A 23,383-nucleotide genomic window follows, 5' to 3' on the forward strand; every position below is an offset into this window, starting at 1 on the left:
AGAAATTGGATTGAATCAGCAAAAGCACTGGTGGTGATAAGAAAATCTATCACTGTCAAAAAGGATGTTGAAATATTCTAAACCAGCTTTAATAAAACAGCAGGTGTTTTTTGTTGTATATATATATAATGATATGATAATTAATATTATAATTGTTTAAAAAAATATATGGTTATATATGGATGCAGTTTTATTACTCATATGAGGGGAAAAAAAGCTTTGGTAAATCATAATTACAGCATAAAAAGTCAATTATGTGTGATAAATCGTAGTTATGAGATTAAAACTTTTGTGACATAAACCACAATTATGACAAAAAGTCACATCTATGTCAGTCCAAATTTACACAATGAGTGGAAATTATGTGATAGTCAAAATTATGACGTCGAAATTATTAGATGAAAAGTTGTAACTTTAATACGTCAAAATTAGATAAAAAGTCATAATTATAATAACTCAAAATTGACAATGGTATAAAAGTTGAAACATAAGATAAAAAGTAAAAATTATGACGGAGTTGAGGGTTAAAACTTGACTTGTGTCATGTCAGTTATGACAAGTAGAAAATTATGAGCAAGACAAAATTGTCGAAAAGCCATAATTATAGCAAGACAAAATTGACAAATTTATATTATAACATAAAAAGGCATAATTGAGTCAAAATTATGACAGTTATAATTAAAATAGTCAAAATAAACTGTAATTAGTCATAATTATGACATAAAAATGGTTTCGCCGTAATTTTTACTATTAAAATCATCATTTTGAATCTCGTGATTTCAACGTTTTAAAAAAAAAATTTTTAATAATGATTTATCAAACCATGATTTTTTTCTTTTTTTTAATGTCTAAAATGGCCATGCCTAAGTATACCTCACATGTGTAATGTGTTTAACTGTTAACATGTTACACATGAACGATATTTGTGGCTAAAGAAATTCTGAATTAATATTCTCTATTTTTTCAAAGACTTTTTAAGGATAAATGGTAACATACGACAGAAAGCTTAATTAATCAGAAAACCAGAGAAATCATTTATTGAAAATGTTTGTTCTTATTGCTGGAGCGTCAAATAAACATATGACACACAGCCTAAATAACAACCAACATTCATATCCTCACAGCTCCAGTAAGAGGACAAGTTCAGACTCTTGAACATTTTCCCTTCTTTTTGTAAGCATTTGAAATACATTGTAATTATAAAAACCACATCAGAGTGACCTTAAAAGAAAAAAGGAGACACAAACCATGTTATAAGCAGTTTTAGTGATACACAATTAAAAGAGTGCTACATACAGTAGTGTTTAATGGAGTGCTACACCGTCACAACTGCACTTGCATTGTAAAAATGCTAAAATATCACTCAGATATTTATAACAACCTGCAACAAACAAACTTCTGATTAGTCCATACGTTACAGAAAAATACTGTCACGGTGCATTTTCTCTTTTATCAGAAACTGCTTGTGAAAGATAAACATCTGAATACGAAATGTTCTGGTATCTCTAATTTGTTAGTGCAAGAACAATGCACAAAATAAAATGTTTAAATGACTTCCTGTTTTAGTGAACATAAGCTGCAAGATTTGCATCAAACGTTTATACTTAAGATAGAAATATAATATGCAACTTAAATGCAAATGTGAACCAGTGTTAACAGAATAATTAATAAAAACATCGCCAATGAGAGAGAAATTCACTGACTGAGCTTCAGACGCACACAAGAGATGATTGAGCTGCGACACAAATAATCAGCCGCCACTGAAGGAAATGTGTGTTTCCATCAATCATTGTTCTCATTTCCCAGATTATTATATAGGCCTAGATGTATTTAATATAATCTTAGCATGGTAAATATTTATATCTAATAATTAACCTTGTAAAGCCTGACATATGAAATAAAAAAAACCTTAAAAAAAAATAAAAGAAACCTTAACAAAATAAAAATGTAAAAAAAAAGTACAGTATCATATTTGATATATTTTTTATGGTTCATATAATATGATATAGTGAGAATGTGGAGCTCAATCTAGAGGAGGAAGTGAAAATTTATTTTTATTGGTGGGGATGCTGATATTTACGTATATGGGAAGTATAGCAGACTACTTACATAAAATGCATATAAATATCTTCATCTCCCAATAATATGTCTTAGTAAGATGATATTTAAAGTTTTATTAGTTTTACGATCACATCTGTAGGTTGTATTGTGGGAGCAAAACAAATGCAATGCAATAATGTGATCGTTAAGAGATGAACAAATAAAGCCTGATGGATCATATTTGACTAAAATATGGATAATTAAGCAAACCCAAGTTTCCTTAAAGAAATGGCCACTGGAAAAAAATACTATGGAAGTCAATGGCTACCGTCAGCTGTTTATTTACCAACATTCTTCAAAATATCTTCTTTTGTGTTCAACAGAAGAAAGAAATTCAGAGAGGTTTACTCGTGGCAGGGATTTCATTTTTGGGTGAACTGTCCCTTTAAGAAGTAACCAGCTAATACATATGGCCTGTTGTTATTATCAGTATTATTATCATGGTGTCTTTTGACCAATAATTTAGTCCGATGTAACAGGTAAGTTCTATTTATCAGTATTCAGAGTGGAAGAACATGTGTGTTGCATTACTGACACCTGAAGTAGCTAATCACATTAATTTGTCACTTTGTATGGATGTTATCATGTTAGTTATTAATGCATTAAAGTTGAATTTAGTGTGTAGCTTAATAAAATAAAATCATTATGCCAAAATAAACTCATTTGTTGTTGTTAGTCTATGTGATGTTTAACATTAGTACACAGTGTACTGTGGGAATTTTTAGTAAGCAAACGTTCAGTGCCCTTGACAGTGTCCTGACTACTGAACTAGTGAGCCGATTAATTTGTGTGTTTTTTGACTTTTGAACACATTTTTCTGTTAGTTTACTTTTTGTCAAAGTGACAGAATGAGTTTTGAATTATGCTTTTTGCAATGCTTTTGCAGTGGTGGATTTTTTTGTTGTTGTTTAACGCAACTCTGTGACACTTGACACAGACGTTTCTTCACATTACACAAAACAAGTGTTTTGAAAAAATAGCACTATTTACAGATGGAAAAAGGTTACGTGCACACACACACGATCCAGTGCACTTGGCATCTTGTGTTCATCATTCTCTACCTTCATCGTGCTGGCATAGGCCTGTTTACAAAGAGAAAGAAACACAGTTTGGACAAATCAAATTTTTTTAGTTAGGTTGGTATTATAGGAAAGGTTCACCCATAAATGAAAATGTATTCATCCTCAGACCATCCAAGATCTAGATGAGTTTGTGTATTCATAAGAACAGATTTGGAGAAATGTAGCATTACATTGCTTGCTCACCAGTGGATGCTCTGCAGTGAATGGGTGCCGTCAGAATGAGTGTCCAAACAGCTAATAAAAACATCAAGTCATCCACACCACTCCAGTACATCTAACGTTTTGTGATGTGAAAAGCTGTGTGTGGCCAAAATAGAAGTCCATATTCCATAATAACGCTGCCTCCAGTGATAAAGTCCATCTCCTGTTGTCCAAAATCTACCCACATATTTCTTTAGAGCTGTTTTTGCTTGTAGACGGTGCTTGATCTGTGCATATTTCTCTCCTGATGCAGACAAGATGACTTTTTCACTGGACAAAGCTGTATTATGTATAGAGGAGTTATATTTACGCTGGAAGCAACAGTTTGAAGATAAAAATGCATTTATGGATTTGTTTCTTACAAATACACAGCTTTTCACAAGATGTTAACTGATGGACTGGAGTGTTGAAATTATTTGTGGTTTTTTTGTGATGTTTTTGGACTCTCATTCTGACAGCACCCATTCACTGCAGAGTATCCATTGGTGAGCAAGTGATGCAATGCTACATTTCTCCATCTTGGATGGTCTGAGGGTGAGTAAATTTTCAATTCTGGGTGAACTGTTCCTTTAAGAATATTAAAGTCAGTGGGAAATCAATATTATATCAGAATTTTTACTTTGGTAATATTCACCTTAATTTCAGGATTGTGTGTTATGGAAGTGTATACATGTATGAATTACCTGTGAGTGTCTGAACGACTAGCTGCCACTTCATGTGAACAAACTGCACAAGACAAAGATATAAAAAGAAGACAAGGGTCATAAACAGAAGTCTAGAGCAAATGGTGCAAGGCCTCATTAGGAGTTGGCATTACTCCACTGACTTTTCTAATAAAACAAAAGTAGAGCTTTTATTTTTTGTGCCAACTTGATAAATGGGTCCTTGCATTAGAGGAATCAGAACTGCAATCTACAGTGTGACTGACTGATTTCAGCTAGAGGGAACATGACTGATGTGGGATGGATGGACGGGTTGCAGCAAGGCCTGCTGGCAGATCAGGGTTATAATGAGCACACGGTCCGAGGAGCTAAACGGGACTAGAAGTGGGAGAGAGAATCTGAGGAGCGGACGGACGGGGTTAGGATGACACATTCACATTTATTGCTCTCTTCCTGCAGTAGATCTCCGTGAGACTGGAGCTGTGAGAATGTGTGTTATAATGAGACTGTATGAAAGGGTCTTACAAAAAGGCCATGCAATACTTATTAAATTATTCACTTTAAAATATATATCAGAATATACTTTGTAGAATATATAATGTAGTATATTTCATATTTCACAGAACATATTTGTTGGAGTACATAATTGAAGAAAAGTAAACCTTATGAATGAAATATTTTTCTTATCTTTTCTTATTTATTTGTTTGTTAGTAATATATAGTGGGCTCCAAACACTTAACTAAAACAATATATATATATATATATATTACTTTAAATAAATGTAAACTGAAATAAAAACAAAAAAGTTTATTTTTCATTTAGTTGCTAAGACAACATTTTATCATTTTATTTAGTTTAACTTGTACTAAAATAAAAACTGAAATAAAAAATAATGATACAGAAAACTAATACAAATGGCAAAAACACAACTAAATTACTAAAACTAAAATGAAAATGGTAAATATAAAAACTAAAAATACTAATAAAAACTATAATATTATCTGAATTATATATTCAAACAACACTGGCTCCAAGAAGGAAAGTAGTTCTTAAATTTGCACATAATTTAATACAAAATATTTAATAAATTGTATATTATATGTATAACAATTTAAGTGAAAAGCTGAATTTAAAAAGTTACAAAAACCTTACTATTTGATGTCATATATATGATTATTATACTAAAAATAACACAGACTCTTAAATATTTATTTCGGTTTCTTTGTTTTTGTATTTTTATTTTACATAATACACTTTAACCATATTTCAAAGTAATTCAAAGTAATTGTTAATTTACATATAAAGATGTTCAGCTAAGGTCAGCTAACTGCATTTATTATATATTTAAACTAAAATACATTTTCATTTAACTGCAATTAACGTGCAGTGAAGTGTCTGAAAACATCACATTCAGTTTGCACTTATGCATATTATTTTAAAGGATGTTATTTCTGTAATAATTACTCAAAGGTATTTAAAACTTGGTAATACTTTATTTTAAGGTGTCTTTGTTACACGTAACATATACTTACTATTATAATAACAATTAATTAAGCATAATTACATGCTAAACCAAACCCTAATCCTAACCCTAATTATATAGTTAGTACATGTGGTTAATTAATATTACTCAGTACTTAAATGTATAATTACACTGTAACAAGGAAACCAAAAACTTCCTTCTTAATGTGAATTAAACATGAAGCATCAATCTCAGAATCTCATCCAGGCATGATGTAAAGATGGTTAAACATGTGAAAGTGTAACTGGTTTGATGTTAGTGATTGCCCGAAGCTCTGATGAATGATTTCTGTCATGACAGAAGGACAAACACTGAGAGAACACTGACTAGCCCTCAGTGGAGGAAGAACAGAGCGCTGAGGATCTAGAAGAACACAGAGAGCACACACACAACACAAGCAGACACGTTTCACACCCACCAGGCCAACCTCCCTCAGCAGTACACCGAGGCTTTCTTGCTGGAGTGGGACGGGGGGCGGCGGGTGACGTAAGAGGGGGGCGGCACCCTGATGAAGGCATGGGGGAGGAGAAGTGAGGTTGTGAGGTGAGCTGGCGTGGATGTGACAGAGAGGACGGAGGAAAGTGAGTGGAGATGTGGTGTGTGTGTGTGTGTGTGTGTGGCGAGGAGTTCAACTAGGAGTAAAATCACAAAAATTCTGCTAATTGGCTGAAATGCCTTTTATTAGCAATTTGATGACGCCATGTTCTAAAAATATCAATAAAAATTTCCATCACCTCCTTTTTTCACAAAATCAGATATATTTCAAACTATATGTGTGTCATCTAAAGGAATAGTGAATGGGTGCCGTCAGAATGAGAGCATGAGAACAACAGATCAAAACATCACAGTAATCCACACCACTCCAGTTCATCAGTTAAATTAATCTTGTGAAGCGAAAAGCTGTGTGTTGGTATAATCCATAATAACGCTTCCATAAGAAAGCAATATGATGGATATGAGACTTGTATGAAGTAAATAACCTCTTAATGTTGGATTTGTTTCTGCAAACACAAAGCTTTTCACCTCACAAGACATTAACTGATGGACTGGAGTGGTGTGGATTGTTGTGATGTTTTTATGATGACTCTCATTCTGACGGCACCCATTCACCGCAGAGCATCCACTGGTGAGCAAGTGATGCAATGCTACATTTCTCCAAATCTGATGAAGAAACAAACTCATCTACATCTTGGATCGCCTGAGGAAGAGTACATTTTTAGCAAATTTGCTGAAATGTGTTTATAATATATATATATGGAATTTGGAAGCACAAAATGCACATTATATTTTGTAAGAAAGTTACATGCTAGACGAAAAAAACCTATATATATTTATTTTAAGAAACAAGTATTGGATTTCATTCAGCAAATATGATGCAGGTCAATATTGTAATTAATCTTGATATTATATATTTAACCAGTATTTCTCTGTTCAAGTGATCTGTCAACACACTGACAGCTGAGAGAGATTTGATCAAACATCATCTTCGTCTGATTCTTGTTTTGTCCACATGGGGGCACTTCTCGAAGCAAAAACAGCAAACTCGGAAAGGTTGTTTTGAGTTTTTTTTTTATCAAACTCCAGAAGCATGCTGATTCATTAACAGTTTTAAAGCAGTGAGCCATTAATGTGCATTATGAATAAAGTAGAAGATGCACCGGCATCAAAGCACTGGGGTGAAAGAGAAAAGCTAAAGCAAAAGTAGAGCAGGAACAGAGACAACGTGTCGTGAGTTTGCATGTGTGTGTTCTTACCAGCTGGCTCTCACAGCTTCAATATCGCTGATTAAATTCTGTGCAAGGCATATTCCAAATATCTGGAAAAAGAGAGAGAAACATGAAGTAGAAGCAGAAGATGCAGTCAGCGATTGCAGATGAAGGCGTTCGTTCTCACCTGCAGCAGAGCGACGCCGATGAAGATCCCAGCCACTACCGTCAGGTTTTCCTTTAGCCATTTCTCAAACTGCGGCACACAGCCTTTGACATGAATGTATGCCGCCTGCTCTGTGACCTAAAGATGAACACATGAGATCAGAATCAATGCTCTGTCCTCTTTCTACACAAGTCTAAACATTTTTCTTATGTCATCTTACAGACCTTCTATCTAAAGGATTCTACTTATGTTTTGTTCACATTTTATATATATATATATATATATATATATATATATATATATATATATATATATATATAAATCACTGTAAAAAAAGATTTCCGAAATTGTAAATAATCCCACTCCAGCAATAAATTATTGAAGTACATTTTAAAATGAAATACTTTATTTCACATTTAATTCATTGTGTTACTAGCCATTTCTTTGTAATTAATTGTGAAATGCACTAACAATTTCTGAGTGAAAACTGTTTCTTTAACATTTTTTCAGTGCGTGTATATATATATATATATACACACAATTCATTTTTTTTTTAGATATTTAGAAAATTTAGAATTAAAATTTAGAAAAAAAATTTAATTATATATTTTTAAATTGGACATGACAATGGAGAAAAAATATATTGAAAATACTGTTTATAAAGCATCTCAGGCAAATAATAGAAAATATTAATAATAATGAGTATACAATGAGAATAATTGTATCCAAAAATTTTTTAATGGTACTGTATGTAATAAATGTACAAATATCTCAGTGTTAATGTTAAATGAGATGCTTAAATGATCTAAAGGTGCTCACTGAGGTTGAACGAGCACTTAAGAATAAATTAGAATAATTAATTTTCTGATGTGAATTTTGATGGAATATTGCAGGGTAATGTGAAGAAAAAAAAAAATCTGTTGTACAGCATGCCATACTTTGTCTTCTGCAACATTTCTGCTGTCACAATATTGGTCTTGTGTGAGTTCACAATCAATTTCATTTCAAAAAGTGTTTTTTTTTAAAATTATTTTTACTTTGTAGCATGACTTACTTTATACAAATATCTAGCACAACCTTACTGCTCTATTAATTTTCCATTCATTCTTATTAGTTCATTTTTAAATGAACTTATTAAATTAGAACTTATTTATTTATTAAAGTTCCTAAATTATATTATTAAGAATTATTAAAAAATTATGCAAACTTTTACATGCGTGCATATTTCTGCAAATAGTGTACTAGGTACAGTATTTTGAGTTACTTTATCATTGTGTATGAAATGAATAGCAGCGTCTTTCTTTTATATGTGAGTCAAAGTGGCCTTTACTTTGAGAGCTGTGCGGTTGATATATTGGCTCTCAGAAGCAATCAGAGGTGAAGTGAGGAAACACTGCCTTCATTTTGCATCAAACTGATGGAGGGAGTGTGAAAAGTCATAAGACTACGAGCAAGACTCACCAATTTTGCCCGAACATCATATCCACACTGTGTGTTGATAACATCCTCCTGCAAAACATTCAACGTCACTGATGTGTAATTAATGGAAGACAATGGTAACATTTCAACTGTCAACACAGGAAGTGTGTTGACAGAATAATTCCAGTGTGGGTGGAGTGAAGAGATAAGACTGGAAATAGCAAACGCTGAGGGAGTTAGTTGGTCATTTTTCATACAGTAAGCCTTCCTCCTTACAAACTAGTAACAGCATGTGCCTGTCATACTTTGAATCTTTATGACTTATAAATAGTCGTTGTCCGTCTTTGAGAAACAAGTCTGAAATTCAGTTCTGAAAATCTTGTTGCTCTTTTCATTCGTCCAGTGGTTTTAATAAATTTCATTTGAACATTCCAGCAATTAATAAACTCTTTATTTACTCCTTGAAGTATTTAAACAGTTATAAACTTAAATGACTCTCTATTTAGTTCTGCTTTTCTAATTCCAATTTACAGTAAATGAACCCGTGACATTACCGTCTGCATTTTCCCTCACTCTGAAATGAGGAATTCACAGAAGAGCTCATAATCTAATCATTGAATGTCTACGATGTTTATTTGTTATGAGTTAATAGCTCATAACAGGCTATCATTTCTTTCCTGCTGTAGATGTTGTGCTTCCAGTGCTTGTTTACTGTCTGTGAAATGTTATTTTTACTCTGTTCACGTAGACCAGATCCTGTTTAATAGTCCTCTTTTGTTTCACTCTGTCATGTATTGTTTGCCCTTTCCCCCCTCGTGCTTTAAGTCTCTCTTAAATCATGAAGACAGTGGCATACAAATCGTGCTTCGTGGCAAAATTTTCCAAACAAAGTCTCAGCTGCATCACATTCAAATAAAAATGGAATTAGTTTAAAGAATGAGTTCACCCAAAAATTTAAATTTACTCACTTTGCTCACCAGTGGATGCTCTGCAGTGAATGGGTGCCGTCAGAATGAGAGTCCAAACAGCTGATAAAAACATCACAATAATCCACACCACTCCAGTCCATCAGTTAATATCTTATGAAGAGAAAAGCCGCATGTTTGTAAGAAACAAATCCATCATTAAGATGTTTTTAACATTAAAACCATTGCTTTCAGCTAAAATACTCTGGAGTCCTCTATCAATAATATTGCTTTCTCCAGTGAAAAAGCAAAACAATTTTGAAGGCTTTTTAACTTTAAACCGTTGCTTCTGGCCAAAATATGAGATCATAATCCATAATAATGTTTCCGTCAGTGAAAAAGTGCATTCCCTGTTGTACTCTCACTTCAAAATCTACCCAGATATTTGTTTACCACTGTGGATATTTCTCTCCTGATTCAGACGGGACAACTTTTTTTTTCATTGGAAAAAGCATTAAAAAAAAGGGTTTGAAGGTAAACACATCTTAAAGGTGGATTTGTTTCTTGGAGCGGTGTGATGCTTTTATCAGCTGTTTGGACTCTCATTCTGACGGCACCCATTCACTGCAGAGCATCCATTGGTGAGCAAGTGATGCAATGCTACATTTTCCTCCAAATCTGATGAAGAAACAAACTAATCTTCATCTTGGATTGCCTGAGGAAGAGTACATTTTCAGCAAATGTACATTTTTGTGTGAACTATACCTTTAAACATCACACAGAGCTTCTATACACTTTCAGTCCGTTGCCATACAAATTCATCTCTCACCGCTGGGTCTTTGGTGCAACAGGAGAAGGGCACGCCACATTTTTCTCGGCTGGGGTTGCTGTCTGTGCAGTTGAAGTAGACGTTGAGGTTCCAGTCATCTGCTCCAAACGCCCCACAGCATTCCCACTGAAGAAACACAAATATTGTGCATGCAATTACATTTCTTGAGTTTTGGAATGCACTTTCATCATAAAATTGAGACACATCTCTAAAAGGAAGTACAGAGAAAGCATTGAATGCATTAGACTGTATCTGTTTAATACACATCAACGTCACAGATGTGGCACGAATAACATGACAGCATCTGATATCTACTGAAATCTGTCCTGAGGAAAGGCATCTGCTGGAAAGAGAGCTGCAGTACACAGCATAATGCTGGAAAACACGCACAGTAAAGCTGCAGTTGCAGTGCAGTGTGGGACTGTAGTAGTGTTTCATGCAGGAAACAATGTCTACTGTGTGCAAAGTGTAAACTTGTATTCATATAAACAGGAAACTAAGAGCTGTCTCTGAACAAACTCCTAATTTGCGGTTTATGAATAGTTTGTAAGTTAAACAACTTCAGGTATGAGGTGGATTAAGGGATCTAAAATATGATTATGCAGAATAAGGCATTAATATGTGCTTTATAAGTACTAATAAACAGCTAATATGCTAGTAATATGCATGCTAATAAGCAACTAGTAAATAGTGAGAACTGTTCCTTAAAATAAAGTTAGTAACATTTTAACGGTTTAATTTATATTGATTAGAAATACAGAATATGATGAATAAATGAAAAAACTAAATAAAATATATAATATGAATTCTTTGTTTGAATTCTAATGCAAGTGAGTGACATCAGACCTTTTTTCACAAGAAATGCTTTTGAACAGTAAAAAATTGTATATTGACTAAAATAATGTGCAATGATATGTCTGCACTTTTAATCCAAAACATTTCAAATGTAAATAGTAATGTTTTCGATTATAATATATGCTATTAAAAGGCATGCCAAATCTAATTGACATTAATTATTATTATTTTTTCAGACATAGTTATGATAAATAATTATAGGTACTTTGCAACACTGTAACCAGCTCCGTCAGAAATGAATTGGAACTTGGGGCAAAATGGCATCAAAATTAATTAAATTCAAAATATGAGGGCAAAAACTTTTGTTTTTTATATTTACAACCTATGAAAATTTAAAGCAATATCACACATTAAAATGTTAATATTAAGTGAGTTTAGTAATAGTATTGACAATACTGTCTGTTTTTGCTCTATTTCGCTAACAAAATTAATTCCAACCAAAGCTGCAGTAGAACACAGCAGTCATTTCTGAAAGATGAATCTGTGTTTCCGGACGAATCAGTCTAATGAATGATTCAATGACTCCTGAATGAATCAGCCGTTTTGTACCAAATGGATTTGAACTAATTATTCAATGACTCACTCATTTAAAGACTTGTCGCCAGCCACTGGTTTTAATTTAATATTTAAAAGTATCATTTAATTTTTTTTTTACATTTAAAATTTCTATATTTATTTGAATTACTATTTTATAAAACATTAATTTTATATTTTTATTTTATTTTTTTTGAATTTTTTTTATTTTTTTTTTTTACATTTAAAATTTCTATATTCAAAATATTATATAAAACATTATTCTATTTTCATTATGTTATTTTAAATTTTTTTCTCCTATAATTATTTAAATTTATTTGTAGTGGAATTTCATTTTTGCAACTTACTTAATTTTAATCAATGTGTTAAGTTGGATTTTTTTGGTACTATTTTTACGTAGAAAGTGTCTCTAGATTTATTTGAGGACCACTAATCTGAATATTGGGGTAAAAAAAAAAAAAAAAGTTTCTAAAGTGCAATAGTGACCTTTTCGAATTGTTTTCAGATTATAAACAACAACTTTCCCAAATAGCACTATTTCCTGAGAATGGCCCAGTAACCTTCAAAATGTCAACACATTTTGCCCTCGAAATATACTAAATTCTGAGCATTTTGACATCTTACTTTTCAAAGAAATGAAGAAACGTGAGCCATCAAGGATCTCAGTAATGATGTGACTGTGTACTGACAGTGAATAAAGAGTCATCAAGTCATGCTGTTGCTATGGTAACTGCTTCTGTAATGATATGTTGCACAGATAAACTGATAGTTTGCGTTTTTCTCCCATGCACACACATCTTCCCCTTCCATCTAGTTTACACCTTTCCTCATTTTCACTTTCTAGTGCATTTTCTCTGCCTTTATGCTGGAGACCTGAGTCTTACATATTCCTGAGTGAAGTCGATGAGGTTCTGCAAGTCAATGTCATCTCTGTAGGCTCGTATGTTGTTGTTGATGAAAAAGTTGAGCTGATCTTTGATCCAGTCTTTAAAGACAAAGGCCAGGATACCAGCAGTCAGCTCCAGGAAGAAGATTATCCCCAGAAACACCGAAAACTGGGAGAGGAGGGAGACAAATACACTTTACTACAGTCATTAACACTCATTTTACCTCTAAACCTCATCCAATGCAGTAGTTCTTTTCTGTTGTGAATAATGCAATAAATGCCAAAATAATAATAATAAAAAAGTAATTGCTTTATTACAAAAATGTCAATTAGACTGTAATAGTGCAAGTTTAGTAAATGTTACTAAAATGCATTGAAAATAGTTAAATTTTTGCAATCTGAATTTAAAAAAATAATATGCTAAAACTGAAAAAAAGTTATATTTGCTTTTTTTACATAAATGTCTCACTAGTTAAATTTTTACAAAATAATAAAATAAATGAATAAATACACAAAATGCCAAAGTTGAAAAAAAGATCACTAGTGTCCTCATATTGTGATGGTGCAAATTTAGTAAATGTATTTTTATTACTGTTACTAAAATGCATTGACACCAGTTTAATTTTTGCAAACTCAATTAAAACAATAATACAAACACACCGTTTTTAATTGCTTTATTACAAAAATGTCCCTTAGTTACCTCAGATTGTAATAGTTTACATTTATTTGTTAAATGATTGTAACCAAAATGCATTGATACTAGTTTAGTTTTGGTCCAAAAAATGAAATAATAGATACATACATACAAAATGAAAAAAAATAAAATAAAATCCAATTGCTTTAATATATATTTAAAAAATGTCACTAGTGACCTCAGATTAGTGTATGTTAGTGATTTTACAATAATTAGCATTAGGAAGTTGCATTTTGAACAAAATAAAATATCAAATATATATTCTACACTCTCAGAAAAAAAAGGTACAAAAGTTGTCACTGAGGCAGTACATTTTCAAAAGGCACACCTTTGTACCTAAAGAGTGCATATTGTCACCTTAAAGGTACATATTAGTTCCTAAAGTGTACATATTAGTACCTAAAAGGAAAAAAAGTGTACCTTTTGAAAAGGTACCACCCTAGTGACAGCTTTTGTACCTTTTTTTCTGAGAGTGTATCTGTGTCTAAACTGTTCTTACACTATTTGAGCAATTTGTTCATGCACTTTCTGGTGGATATTTGTCCCGCGTGTATTAATGATTGCGGAAACATCCATGCATGTACGTGTTAAAAAAAAAGCACCTAACTAATCTGTTTTGTAGGAGGCTACACCTACACCTAATAAGAATCAAAACTTGAAAACATACAAATTTGAGCAGTAAGGTGTTTTCCCTCAAGGCCCCGATACAGCCGGTGAAACCCAGGATGAACATCACCCCTCCAACTACCATGAACAACCACACTGGATCAAATCCACCCAGATCCGTGATGGACGAGATGTTAGACAGAACTCCCTGAGGAACACACAGAGCTCTAATTAGTTGAACTGCTTCCCAGAACCTTGAGAATTTGTTTGCAATTACAGCAGATACAAATATTTGCAAATATTTCATTATAAACAGAAACGGTGTGGTTTCAAAGTCACAAATATGGCACAGAAATTGATGAAGCATACACAGACACACAATATATCAAAGGGTGTTTATACAGATTTGTGTGTAAAAGATCAGACAAAAAAAAAAAAAAATCAAAAAAATAATATATATTAGTATGGATTATGCATTTGATCCTGTTTTTTCTCACCTTCTCACTCCATGCCCATAATCCGATCCCAAGGAAAGCCACCCCAAGCAACTATAAAACAAGACAGATATTGCATTAATTCATTCAGACGTGATAAACATTTTTAAGATCGCAAAGAAATTAAGAAGTTTTAAAAGGTCATAAAAGTCTAAAACTAATTTTTAGATGTTACAGTATGTGCATTGCACTGTTGAAAACGTTGTCGGATATAATTATGCCTGGTAATTATGTCATAATAACTCAATATTAAAGGGAAAGTCCACTCAAAAAAATGAAAGTTATGTCATCATTCACCCACTCACCCAAAACTGGAACACAAAAGAAGAAGATTGTTGATAAACAAACAGTTTCGGTTCCCACTGTCTTCCATTGTGTGGATAAAAATATAATGGAAGTCAATAGGGACCAAAACTGTGTGCTTACCAGAATTATTCACAATATCTCCGTGTTCAACAGAAGAAAGCAAGAATGACATGAGTGTGAGTAAATGATGAGAGAACTTACATTTTTGGGTGAACTCAACTTTTAAGTGTAGGGAATTATATATAAAAAATAAAGTTCAGACCAACCAAGTATGTAATATTGCCCTCTGATATGGAAATCTAAAAACAAATTGTTGTCCATGATTATGAAAAGACTGTTTGGGCATGTGACCAAAAGCACAAATCTTATTGGATGACCAGTGTTTTTCGTAGTGCAATGGAAAAGAAATTCAAACACCTCAGTGACTGATGTTCATTCAAATTTAAATGTTTTTGCTTCGAATTTTTGCTCCAAACTTTTGTCTTGCTGTGAACAGGCCTTCAGTGGATGTAGAAGGTGTTTCGGTCTTAGATACATTTTGGGTTTTTCTTTAGTGTGTCAGTAAATAGGAATGCAACTTCTTATCAGCTCCAACCAAATGAGCCCAGATTACTTTTCTCTAAAGTACACAGTAATGTTTCAAAACACCTTTCCCAGTGAGCCAATACTAAACATTAGAGATAAAAACACGGCATTTTATCAGATTCCCTGATGAAAGCCTGGCAAAACATTAGGTCATGAACTAATAACCACTGACTGGAAAGCGTGCCAACCTCCCTATCTCACTCTTAAGGTCTTGTTTTTAACTTCAACAGCTTCTCGAGTTTCACTCTCTGACACAGTTTCTGCAGTCTGCTCTTAAATGGTGGAATCTGAGCAGACATCTGGTTCTTCCCATGAGACGTATGTCCTCATTGTGTCCACAGGGTTGTGATTCTACTAGCCTTTCAGAACTAATGAACACTGCCTTTATTTGTACCTTATTTCTTCATATACACTGTTTATTTTATTTATTTTTTAAATACACAAATGATCTGTGTGCACATGAACTGTAATGCTTACAAATATAAAGAAACATATCTGGGGTGAGATTTGACATTTATTCCTCTAGATACAACTGTACCATTGCCGGATTTTGTATTGCTGATATTAAAATTAATTTAAAGGAATAGCCCAAAATGACATTAAAGGCCAAATTAAAGGAACGATTCACTCAAAAATGAAAATTTGCTGAACATTTACTCTCCCTCAGGCCATCCAAGATGTAAATGGGTTTATTTAGCATTACATCACTCGCTCACCAATGGATGCTCTGCAGTGAATGGGTGCCGTCAGAATGAGAGTCCAAACAGCTGATAAAAACATCACAATTATCCACAAGTAATCCACATGAATTCAGTACATCAGTTTATGTCTTGTGAAGTGAAAAGCTGCATGCTTGTAAGAAACAAATCCATTAAGACATTTTTAACTTATGTTTTGACTCTCCTTCTGACGGCACCCATTCACTGCAGAGGATCCATTGGTGAGCAAGCGATACAATGCTAAATTTCTCCAAATCTGATGAAGAAACAAACTCATCTACATCTTTGATGATCTGAGGGTGAGTAAATTTTCAGCAGATCTTCATTTTTAGGTGAACTATTCCTTTAAGAGCAAAATAAAGAAAAAGAGAAGTAGGTGGAAACATGTTGACCTGAACGTCAGCTATGCCATTCTGCATACTCATTATTGCTTTCAAATAGGACCTCTGTGTTTCAGTGGGGTCAAGACCTTTAGTCAGATCACCCTGTATATCACAAGCCATCAGAGACTTGAGAAACCATCAGAATTTCATTCACTATTCAAGAAAGCATTCACGGCTATATTTCGCCACATCGTTTCAGCCTAAACAGCCCTGTTTGTCCCTCATAATGCTCCATCTCTTCATCATCAGAGAGCCCACTGTGCACAAGACTATGCCTCACACAAGGGGTTTTGTGTATGAATTATGCAAGACAACAGTACAGTGATTGTAGGTGCAGGGTCTCTCTAATACAGTAGTTCTTTTACTAGTTTGACCTCAAACTCAGACACTGTACAGTCTGTCCTGTATTTAGACGTAACACATTCGAAAAAACAGATGTGGGATTTACTTTCACTTTCACTCTTCTAGTGAATTTCACAATAACAAAGAAATGGCAAGCAGCATTTGAATAAGATGAAATCAAGTAGAAAGACTGAAATAGTATTTTCTTGCAAAACATACTCCAATAAACTTTTTTTTAACAGTGTAATAATTAATATGATCACACTTTTAGTTGAGGGACCAACTTTCCCAATTAACATCTTATTAATAGTCTGTTAGGGTAGCTGATAAATTTAGGTATGGGGTAGCATTAAGGGATCTAAAATATGGCAATGCAGAATAAGGCATTAACGTGCTTTATAAGTACTAATAAACAGCCAATATGCTAGTAATATGCATGCTAATAAGCAACTAGTTAATACTGAGAATTGATCCCTAAAGTGTAAACTAAAGTGTTACCATTAATATACGAAAAAAAAATTCCAGACTGAATATATTTCGTTTTGTGAAGATGGACCAGAATACCCTGGTCTTACATAGTGAAGCTAGTTGACCAGCATAGTATTTCGGTTGAAAGTAGTTAAAAAGCCTTAAGTTACTCTCTCTCTCTTTCCAGCAGGGATATAGAGGGCATGAGAGACATGGTTTGGACCATTGCCCATCTAGAGATGTGCATCAAGACAGGCTGGTTACTGTCTAAAGCCTCATATCAGCACCATCAGTGGTTTGCGATTCTACACTGAACAAAATTATTAACACAACACTTTTGTTTTGGCCCTCATTTTTCATGAGCTGAACTCAAAGATCAAAGGCTTTTTCTATGTACCCAAAAGGCCTATTACTCTCAAATATTGTTCACAAATCTGTCTGAATCTGTGTTTGTGAGCACTTCTCTTTTGCTGAGATAATCCATCCACCTCACAGGTGTGGCATATCAAGATGCTGATTAGACAGAATGATTATTGCACAGGTGTGCCTTAGGCTGGCCACAGTAAAAAGCCACTCTAAAATGTGCAGTTTCACTGTATTTGGGGTCCGGGGAGGTTCTGAAAACCAGTCAGTATCTGGTGTGACCACCATTTGCCTCAAGCAGTGCAACACATCTCCTTTGCATAGAGTTGATCAGGTTGTTGATTATGGCCTGTGGATTGTTGGTCCACTCCTCTTCAATGGCTGTGTGAAGTTGCTGGATATTGGCAGGAACTGGAACACGCTGTCGTATATGCCGATCCAGAGCATCCCAAACATGCTTAATGGGTGACATGTCCGAACTGGGATGTTTTCAGCTTCCAGGAATTGTGTACAGATCCTTGCAACATGGGGCCGTGTATTATCATGCTGCAACATGAGGTGATGGTCGTGGATGAATGGCATAACAATGGGCCTCAGGATCTCGCCTCATGGTATCTCTGTGCATTTAAAATGCCATAAATAAAATGCACCTGTGTTCGTTGTCCATAACATATGCCTGCCCATACCATAACCCCACCGCCACCATGGGCCACTCGATCCACATTGTTGACATCAGCAAACCGCTCACCCACACGACGCCATTCACACTGTCTGCCATCTGCCCTGTACAGTGAAAACTGGATTCATCCGTGAAGAGAAACACCTCTCCAAAGTGCCAGACGCCATCGAATGTGGGAATGGGAAGTTTTCAGCAGCCATCGTAAACAAACTGCAGTCAGGTCGAGACCCCGATGAGGAAGACGAGCATGCAGATGAGCTGGTTTCTGTCAGTATGGTCTTTGGGTCTCAGAGCGATCTTGGAGGTGAAGATGCTGGAGGTGAAGATGTGGAGGTCCTGGGCTGGTGTGGTCACACGTGGTCTGTGGTTGTGAGGACAGTTGGATGTACTGTCAAATTCTCTGAAATGCCTTTAGAGACAGCTTATGGTAGAGAAATGAACATTCAATTCACGGGTAACAGCTCTGGTGACATTCCTGCAGTCAGCATGCCAAGTGCACGCTCCCTTAAAACTTGCGACATCTGTGGCATTGTGATTTGTTGTAATGTCTGGTGAGTATGCTCCAAAAAGTGTTGTTGTTAGCGTAAGGCACACCTGTGCAATTATCATGCTGTCTAATTAAGCACCTTGATATGCCACACCTTTGAGGTGGATGGATTATCTCGGCAAAGGAGAAGTGCTCACTAACACAGATTTAGACAGATTTGTGAACAATATTTGAGAGAAATAGGCCTTTTGTGTACATAGAAAAAGTCTTATATCTTTGAGTTCAGCTCATAAAAAATGGAGGCAAAAACAAAAGTGCTGCGTTTATAATTTTGTTCAGTGTATGCTCTAAATGTATGTTATAGATCTTATTGCATATGTTTAAACACCCACATCTCAATATCAACCAATGCACAAAACCAAGTTCCCACACTACTTCTTGTTCATATCCATTACACTTGGATGCATATCACAATATGGAAAAAAAGATCTTTCATCACTTGTTTTTTTTCTTTTGTAAATTTAAGTCATTTTTAAATATAAAATGTTTTTTTTAAACGATTATGTAAATTAATTTGCTAATAGAGGGAGACCTTGAGAGTGACGCATGAAGGACAATTCAGTTTCTTGGGCTTGATTACAAAAACAGACAGAAGTTGTGTGGAGTACAAAGGCTTCATTCATTCCCATTCAACTTTGCACGGCACAATGGAGTGAACCGGAAACCATGCAGATTTTTCAGTATCACAGGGTGTTTTTTGTGATATTAAAGCTGCACACACACCCATTTCTCTATGTCTCTGTGGACTGATACATGGATAAATGCAATCTTGGCTATTTGCATGTGTTTATTAAGCTTTCGTAACTCAAGTAGTCTGAAAGGTATGGCATCAGCATCAGATTCAATCAGAGCATGGAAAGACACTAAAGAGAATTAAAGGGGTCATATGATGCGATTTCAATTTTTCCTTTCTCTTTGGAGTGTTACAAGCTCTTGGTGCATAAAGAATATCTGTAAAGTTGCAAAGACTAAAGTCTCAAATCCAAAGAGATATTCTTTTATAAAAGCTAAGAGTCAACCACACCCCCTGAAACGGTTCATTTTAAACACGCCCCCACATCTCTACGTCACTGTGTGGGAGGATTTGCATAACACCGCCCAAATGTTCACGCAAAGAAAGAAGGCATAACTTTTATTCTTGCTGTTGCCGCGCCGCCATGTCGTGGAGACACTGCAAAGCTATATATCGTACACAATTAAAAAAAACTGCTATACTGTACAAAACGTTTGAGCACTGCACTCTGACTATAAATAGTACAGCTGCTTTCTGATATGTAAGAGAAATTTCATTTTCCATTATGTCATGTTTCAGTAAAATACTTGTCAACGCTGTGACACAAAACCCCCAATGTTAACCCAAATAAAGAATGTGAGCAATGTTAACCCAAATAAAGAATGTGAGAAAAGACAAAAAGCATTACTTGGGTGAAATCACAAGAAATTATGACCTCAGCATCCAGTTATAGTGTAAATTATAGTGTAAGTCTTCCTGAAAATATTAAGTGAAATATACAGATGCATTCTAACTTTTGTTACAGTGTTAATCTAGTCTAGTCTAGAATGACAACAACAAGAGACTCAATGAATTTGTCCTTTAAAAAGTTGTCAGCGTTATTTTTAAGGAATAATGAGTTCAAATGAAACCAGTAACAATGGATAGTGTATTATGGGAAATATTAGCCTTTTTGGCAATAAGTAACACGGACAATAACAAATACTCTATTCAAAACTGGTTTCACAATCACAGTCTTACTTTTAAAATATTTGTCTTTGTAACTAAGATAATGTTTGTCTTTGTTGCGAAACATCACACCACACTCAGTTTCCTTCATTAGTAATGCCTGAAAAATGTCTGAAAATGTGCACTGAAGTTATTCCCACATGCACGGAGCAGTATGAGACAACAGTAAACACATACTAATGTAACAAATGTATAAAGTTTATTGAGTTCTGTACAGTAGCACAGTAAATGCTCAATAATAGCGCCCTTATTACTGAACATCACAGAACTCAATAAATTTTTGATTTTAATGCATATGGATAAATGGAGGTGTTTGTTGGGATGGATTGGATGGAAGATTTTTTTTTTTCAAAATATTATCTTTCAGAGAACAGTTCTTTAAAAAGAGCCATTTTTCATTAGCGTGAAAAACATTTCAATAATCTTTTTTCAACTATAAAGAAATTTTGTGCAATGGAATGTTTATGTGGATGTTAAAGATCCTTCATGGAACCAACAATGCCAAAAAAAGGACCTTTATTTTTTTTTAAGTGTTGGAGTTGTATAATCAATTCAAACTATTCTAAATGAGTTACTTCAGTGAAATCAAGGAAGTACCACAGCAACAACATTTAGTCACTGGACACCATCATTTACCACTTGATTATATACATCACAAATGTGTTGGACATATGTGTTTTCTCTAAAAAGCAATTCTGTATGCTCCAGAAGATCTTCAAAAGAATGCAACCCTAAAATTCATATAGACTACTGTATGTAACTCCGCCCCTTTGCATCACTTGTTGTCTTCTGTCTTCAGCTCCTACAGTATTTCCACAGCTTGAAGATAAATTTGCATGAATTCATGCATGAACCACTCGTTTTAAAATCTTCCTGGCCTACTGTTTTGACATCCGCTTCGAACTTTAAAATGCTCATGATAGCTTTTGTTAACTCTACAAGTAGATCCACTTCACCAGCTAACTGCTGATCAGCAGTGATGCTTTAGATCTACCGCAAAAATGGAAATGAAACATGCCTAAGGTCTGCAGAAATGTAAACATTTTGTTGCTTTGCAGCCTGAAATGAAAGTGAATACATCTGTATAAAACAAAAACCTTGCCTGTCTTCATTTCAGGAAGCAAAGCAACATAATGTGATTATTTTTAAAGGAGGTGATTCTTGTCTATACCCACTCACTGTATGTTTACTATTTCAAATGTTTAAATTTAAAGGGGGTAAATTGGGGTGGGGTTTGGTGGTAGGCCTATGGCATAATAAATAATTCTAAACAACTGTATCTGATTAGCTATATTAATGCACAAAATTAAGTGCTTATTAGACTCAGAGTTAGACTTCACCGTGATAAAAAGGTAGGTACAACAACATCACTCTTTGTCTTTGTACTTGATATTATTTTTAACATTTTAGGGACACGCTATATATTTCAAAACTGTAATTTGAAGCAGGGGTGATACTGTATCAAAGGTTTAGGCACCAAGTTACAGACTCTGAAACAAAACGTGTTACTCCCTGGTCTTTCAGTAGGCTTCCTGCATTTTTTATAGTCACGATGTAATCTCTAGTCACTCCAGTTTTTGTATTGAATCCAGGACACACACGGGATGCATGTGTTCGTCCATACAGTGATGCATTGCTTCACACAGAGAAAGCCGATTATCTGTAGTACGCACTTGACTCATGAACATCTGAGATAAATCGCAATGAAATGAGTTTATATTAACACAGACACAGGACCGAGGCTTCTGCTTCCACCTCAACGCAGAATAATCGACAATTTGTGCCTGTCTTGTGCAGCATATACCGGTTTGTTTCAAACAAACGAACAAAGGAGCTGAATCGACATGCGTGCGCATATATCACACTCACATTCACGAGCAGTGACAAACAGAAACAGTGATGCATTACAAACAAAGCCGCGGCGCTGCAAACACAAGCGCTTACCCAAAATATTATGTTAAATCCAAATATGAAATATTTGATGCAGCAGCTGACTTCTTGACCATTGTACTGCTTTCCTGACATCATTTGGCTCGTTTTCTCCAGAAACAAACTACTTGGTCACATAAAACAACGCGAAGCAGGTTCAGTTTGATTATTCCGTTCTTAGGACATCGGTGTCAAAGTGTCCCAGCAATGTCACTATCCGCATAAAAGAAGCATAATGCTGAGCCGCTTCAACAGCGCCTAAATCAAGCGCAAGGCTGACTGTCATTTAGAAACAACCCCGCTGACCTTAACCCAGAGTTATCTCGAAATAACACCCCCTCTTCTCCACAATTAGTTCACGTCGCTCTCTCTCTTTTTCACTTGACATGGCTGCTTTTGATTGACAGCGCTGGTAACCAATCAGATGCTGCGCCTCCTAGGACACGCCTCCCCTCACAGGCACGCGCACAAGTAGTTTTCGCTAAACTGTCGCTCATTTTTGTTGCACGGTTTATTCTGTAAAAAAATAGGGAATGGTTAGAACGATCGCTTTTCGTAAACTGCTTTTCAAAAGTTTAATAATCGCGGGAGAGAAGAAGACAAAGGATTATGTTTCTCATAATACTGTAAACACAAATTGTACCTATTGAATCATATAA

The 23,383-nt window shown here is 34.6% G+C and overlaps 1 protein-coding gene across 2 annotated transcripts; it reads right to left on the reverse strand.

Annotated features, from left to right (window-relative positions):
* Positions 1–2,918: 2,918 nt before the first annotated feature.
* LOC109075704 (tetraspanin-5-like) lies at positions 2,919–23,109 on the reverse strand. Of its 2 annotated transcripts, XR_006160513.1 has the most exons (11): positions 22,740–23,109; positions 14,666–14,716; positions 14,230–14,376; positions 12,867–13,037; positions 10,594–10,719; positions 8,902–8,949; positions 7,462–7,578; positions 7,323–7,384; positions 5,987–6,073; positions 4,067–4,109; positions 2,919–3,182 (listed from the first exon to the last, which is right to left on the reverse strand). XR_006160513.1 is itself a non-coding variant. In XM_042761128.1 (10 exons), exons 1-9 carry the CDS (start codon positions 22,821–22,823, stop codon positions 4,097–4,099), a joined length of 819 nt encoding a protein of 272 aa, XP_042617062.1. In that variant the 5' UTR covers positions 22,824–23,107; the 3' UTR covers positions 2,919–3,182; positions 4,067–4,096. The 2 variants fall into 2 exon arrangements, 1 of the variants encoding a protein (XP_042617062.1); XM_042761128.1 differs by lacking the exon at positions 5,987–6,073 and having other exon boundaries at positions 22,740–23,107.
* Positions 23,110–23,383: the final 274 nt, after the last annotated feature.

The sequence above is a fragment of the Cyprinus carpio genome, chromosome A7, assembly GCF_018340385.1.
Source record: "Cyprinus carpio isolate SPL01 chromosome A7, ASM1834038v1, whole genome shotgun sequence".
NCBI lineage: Eukaryota > Metazoa > Chordata > Actinopteri > Cypriniformes > Cyprinidae > Cyprinus > Cyprinus carpio.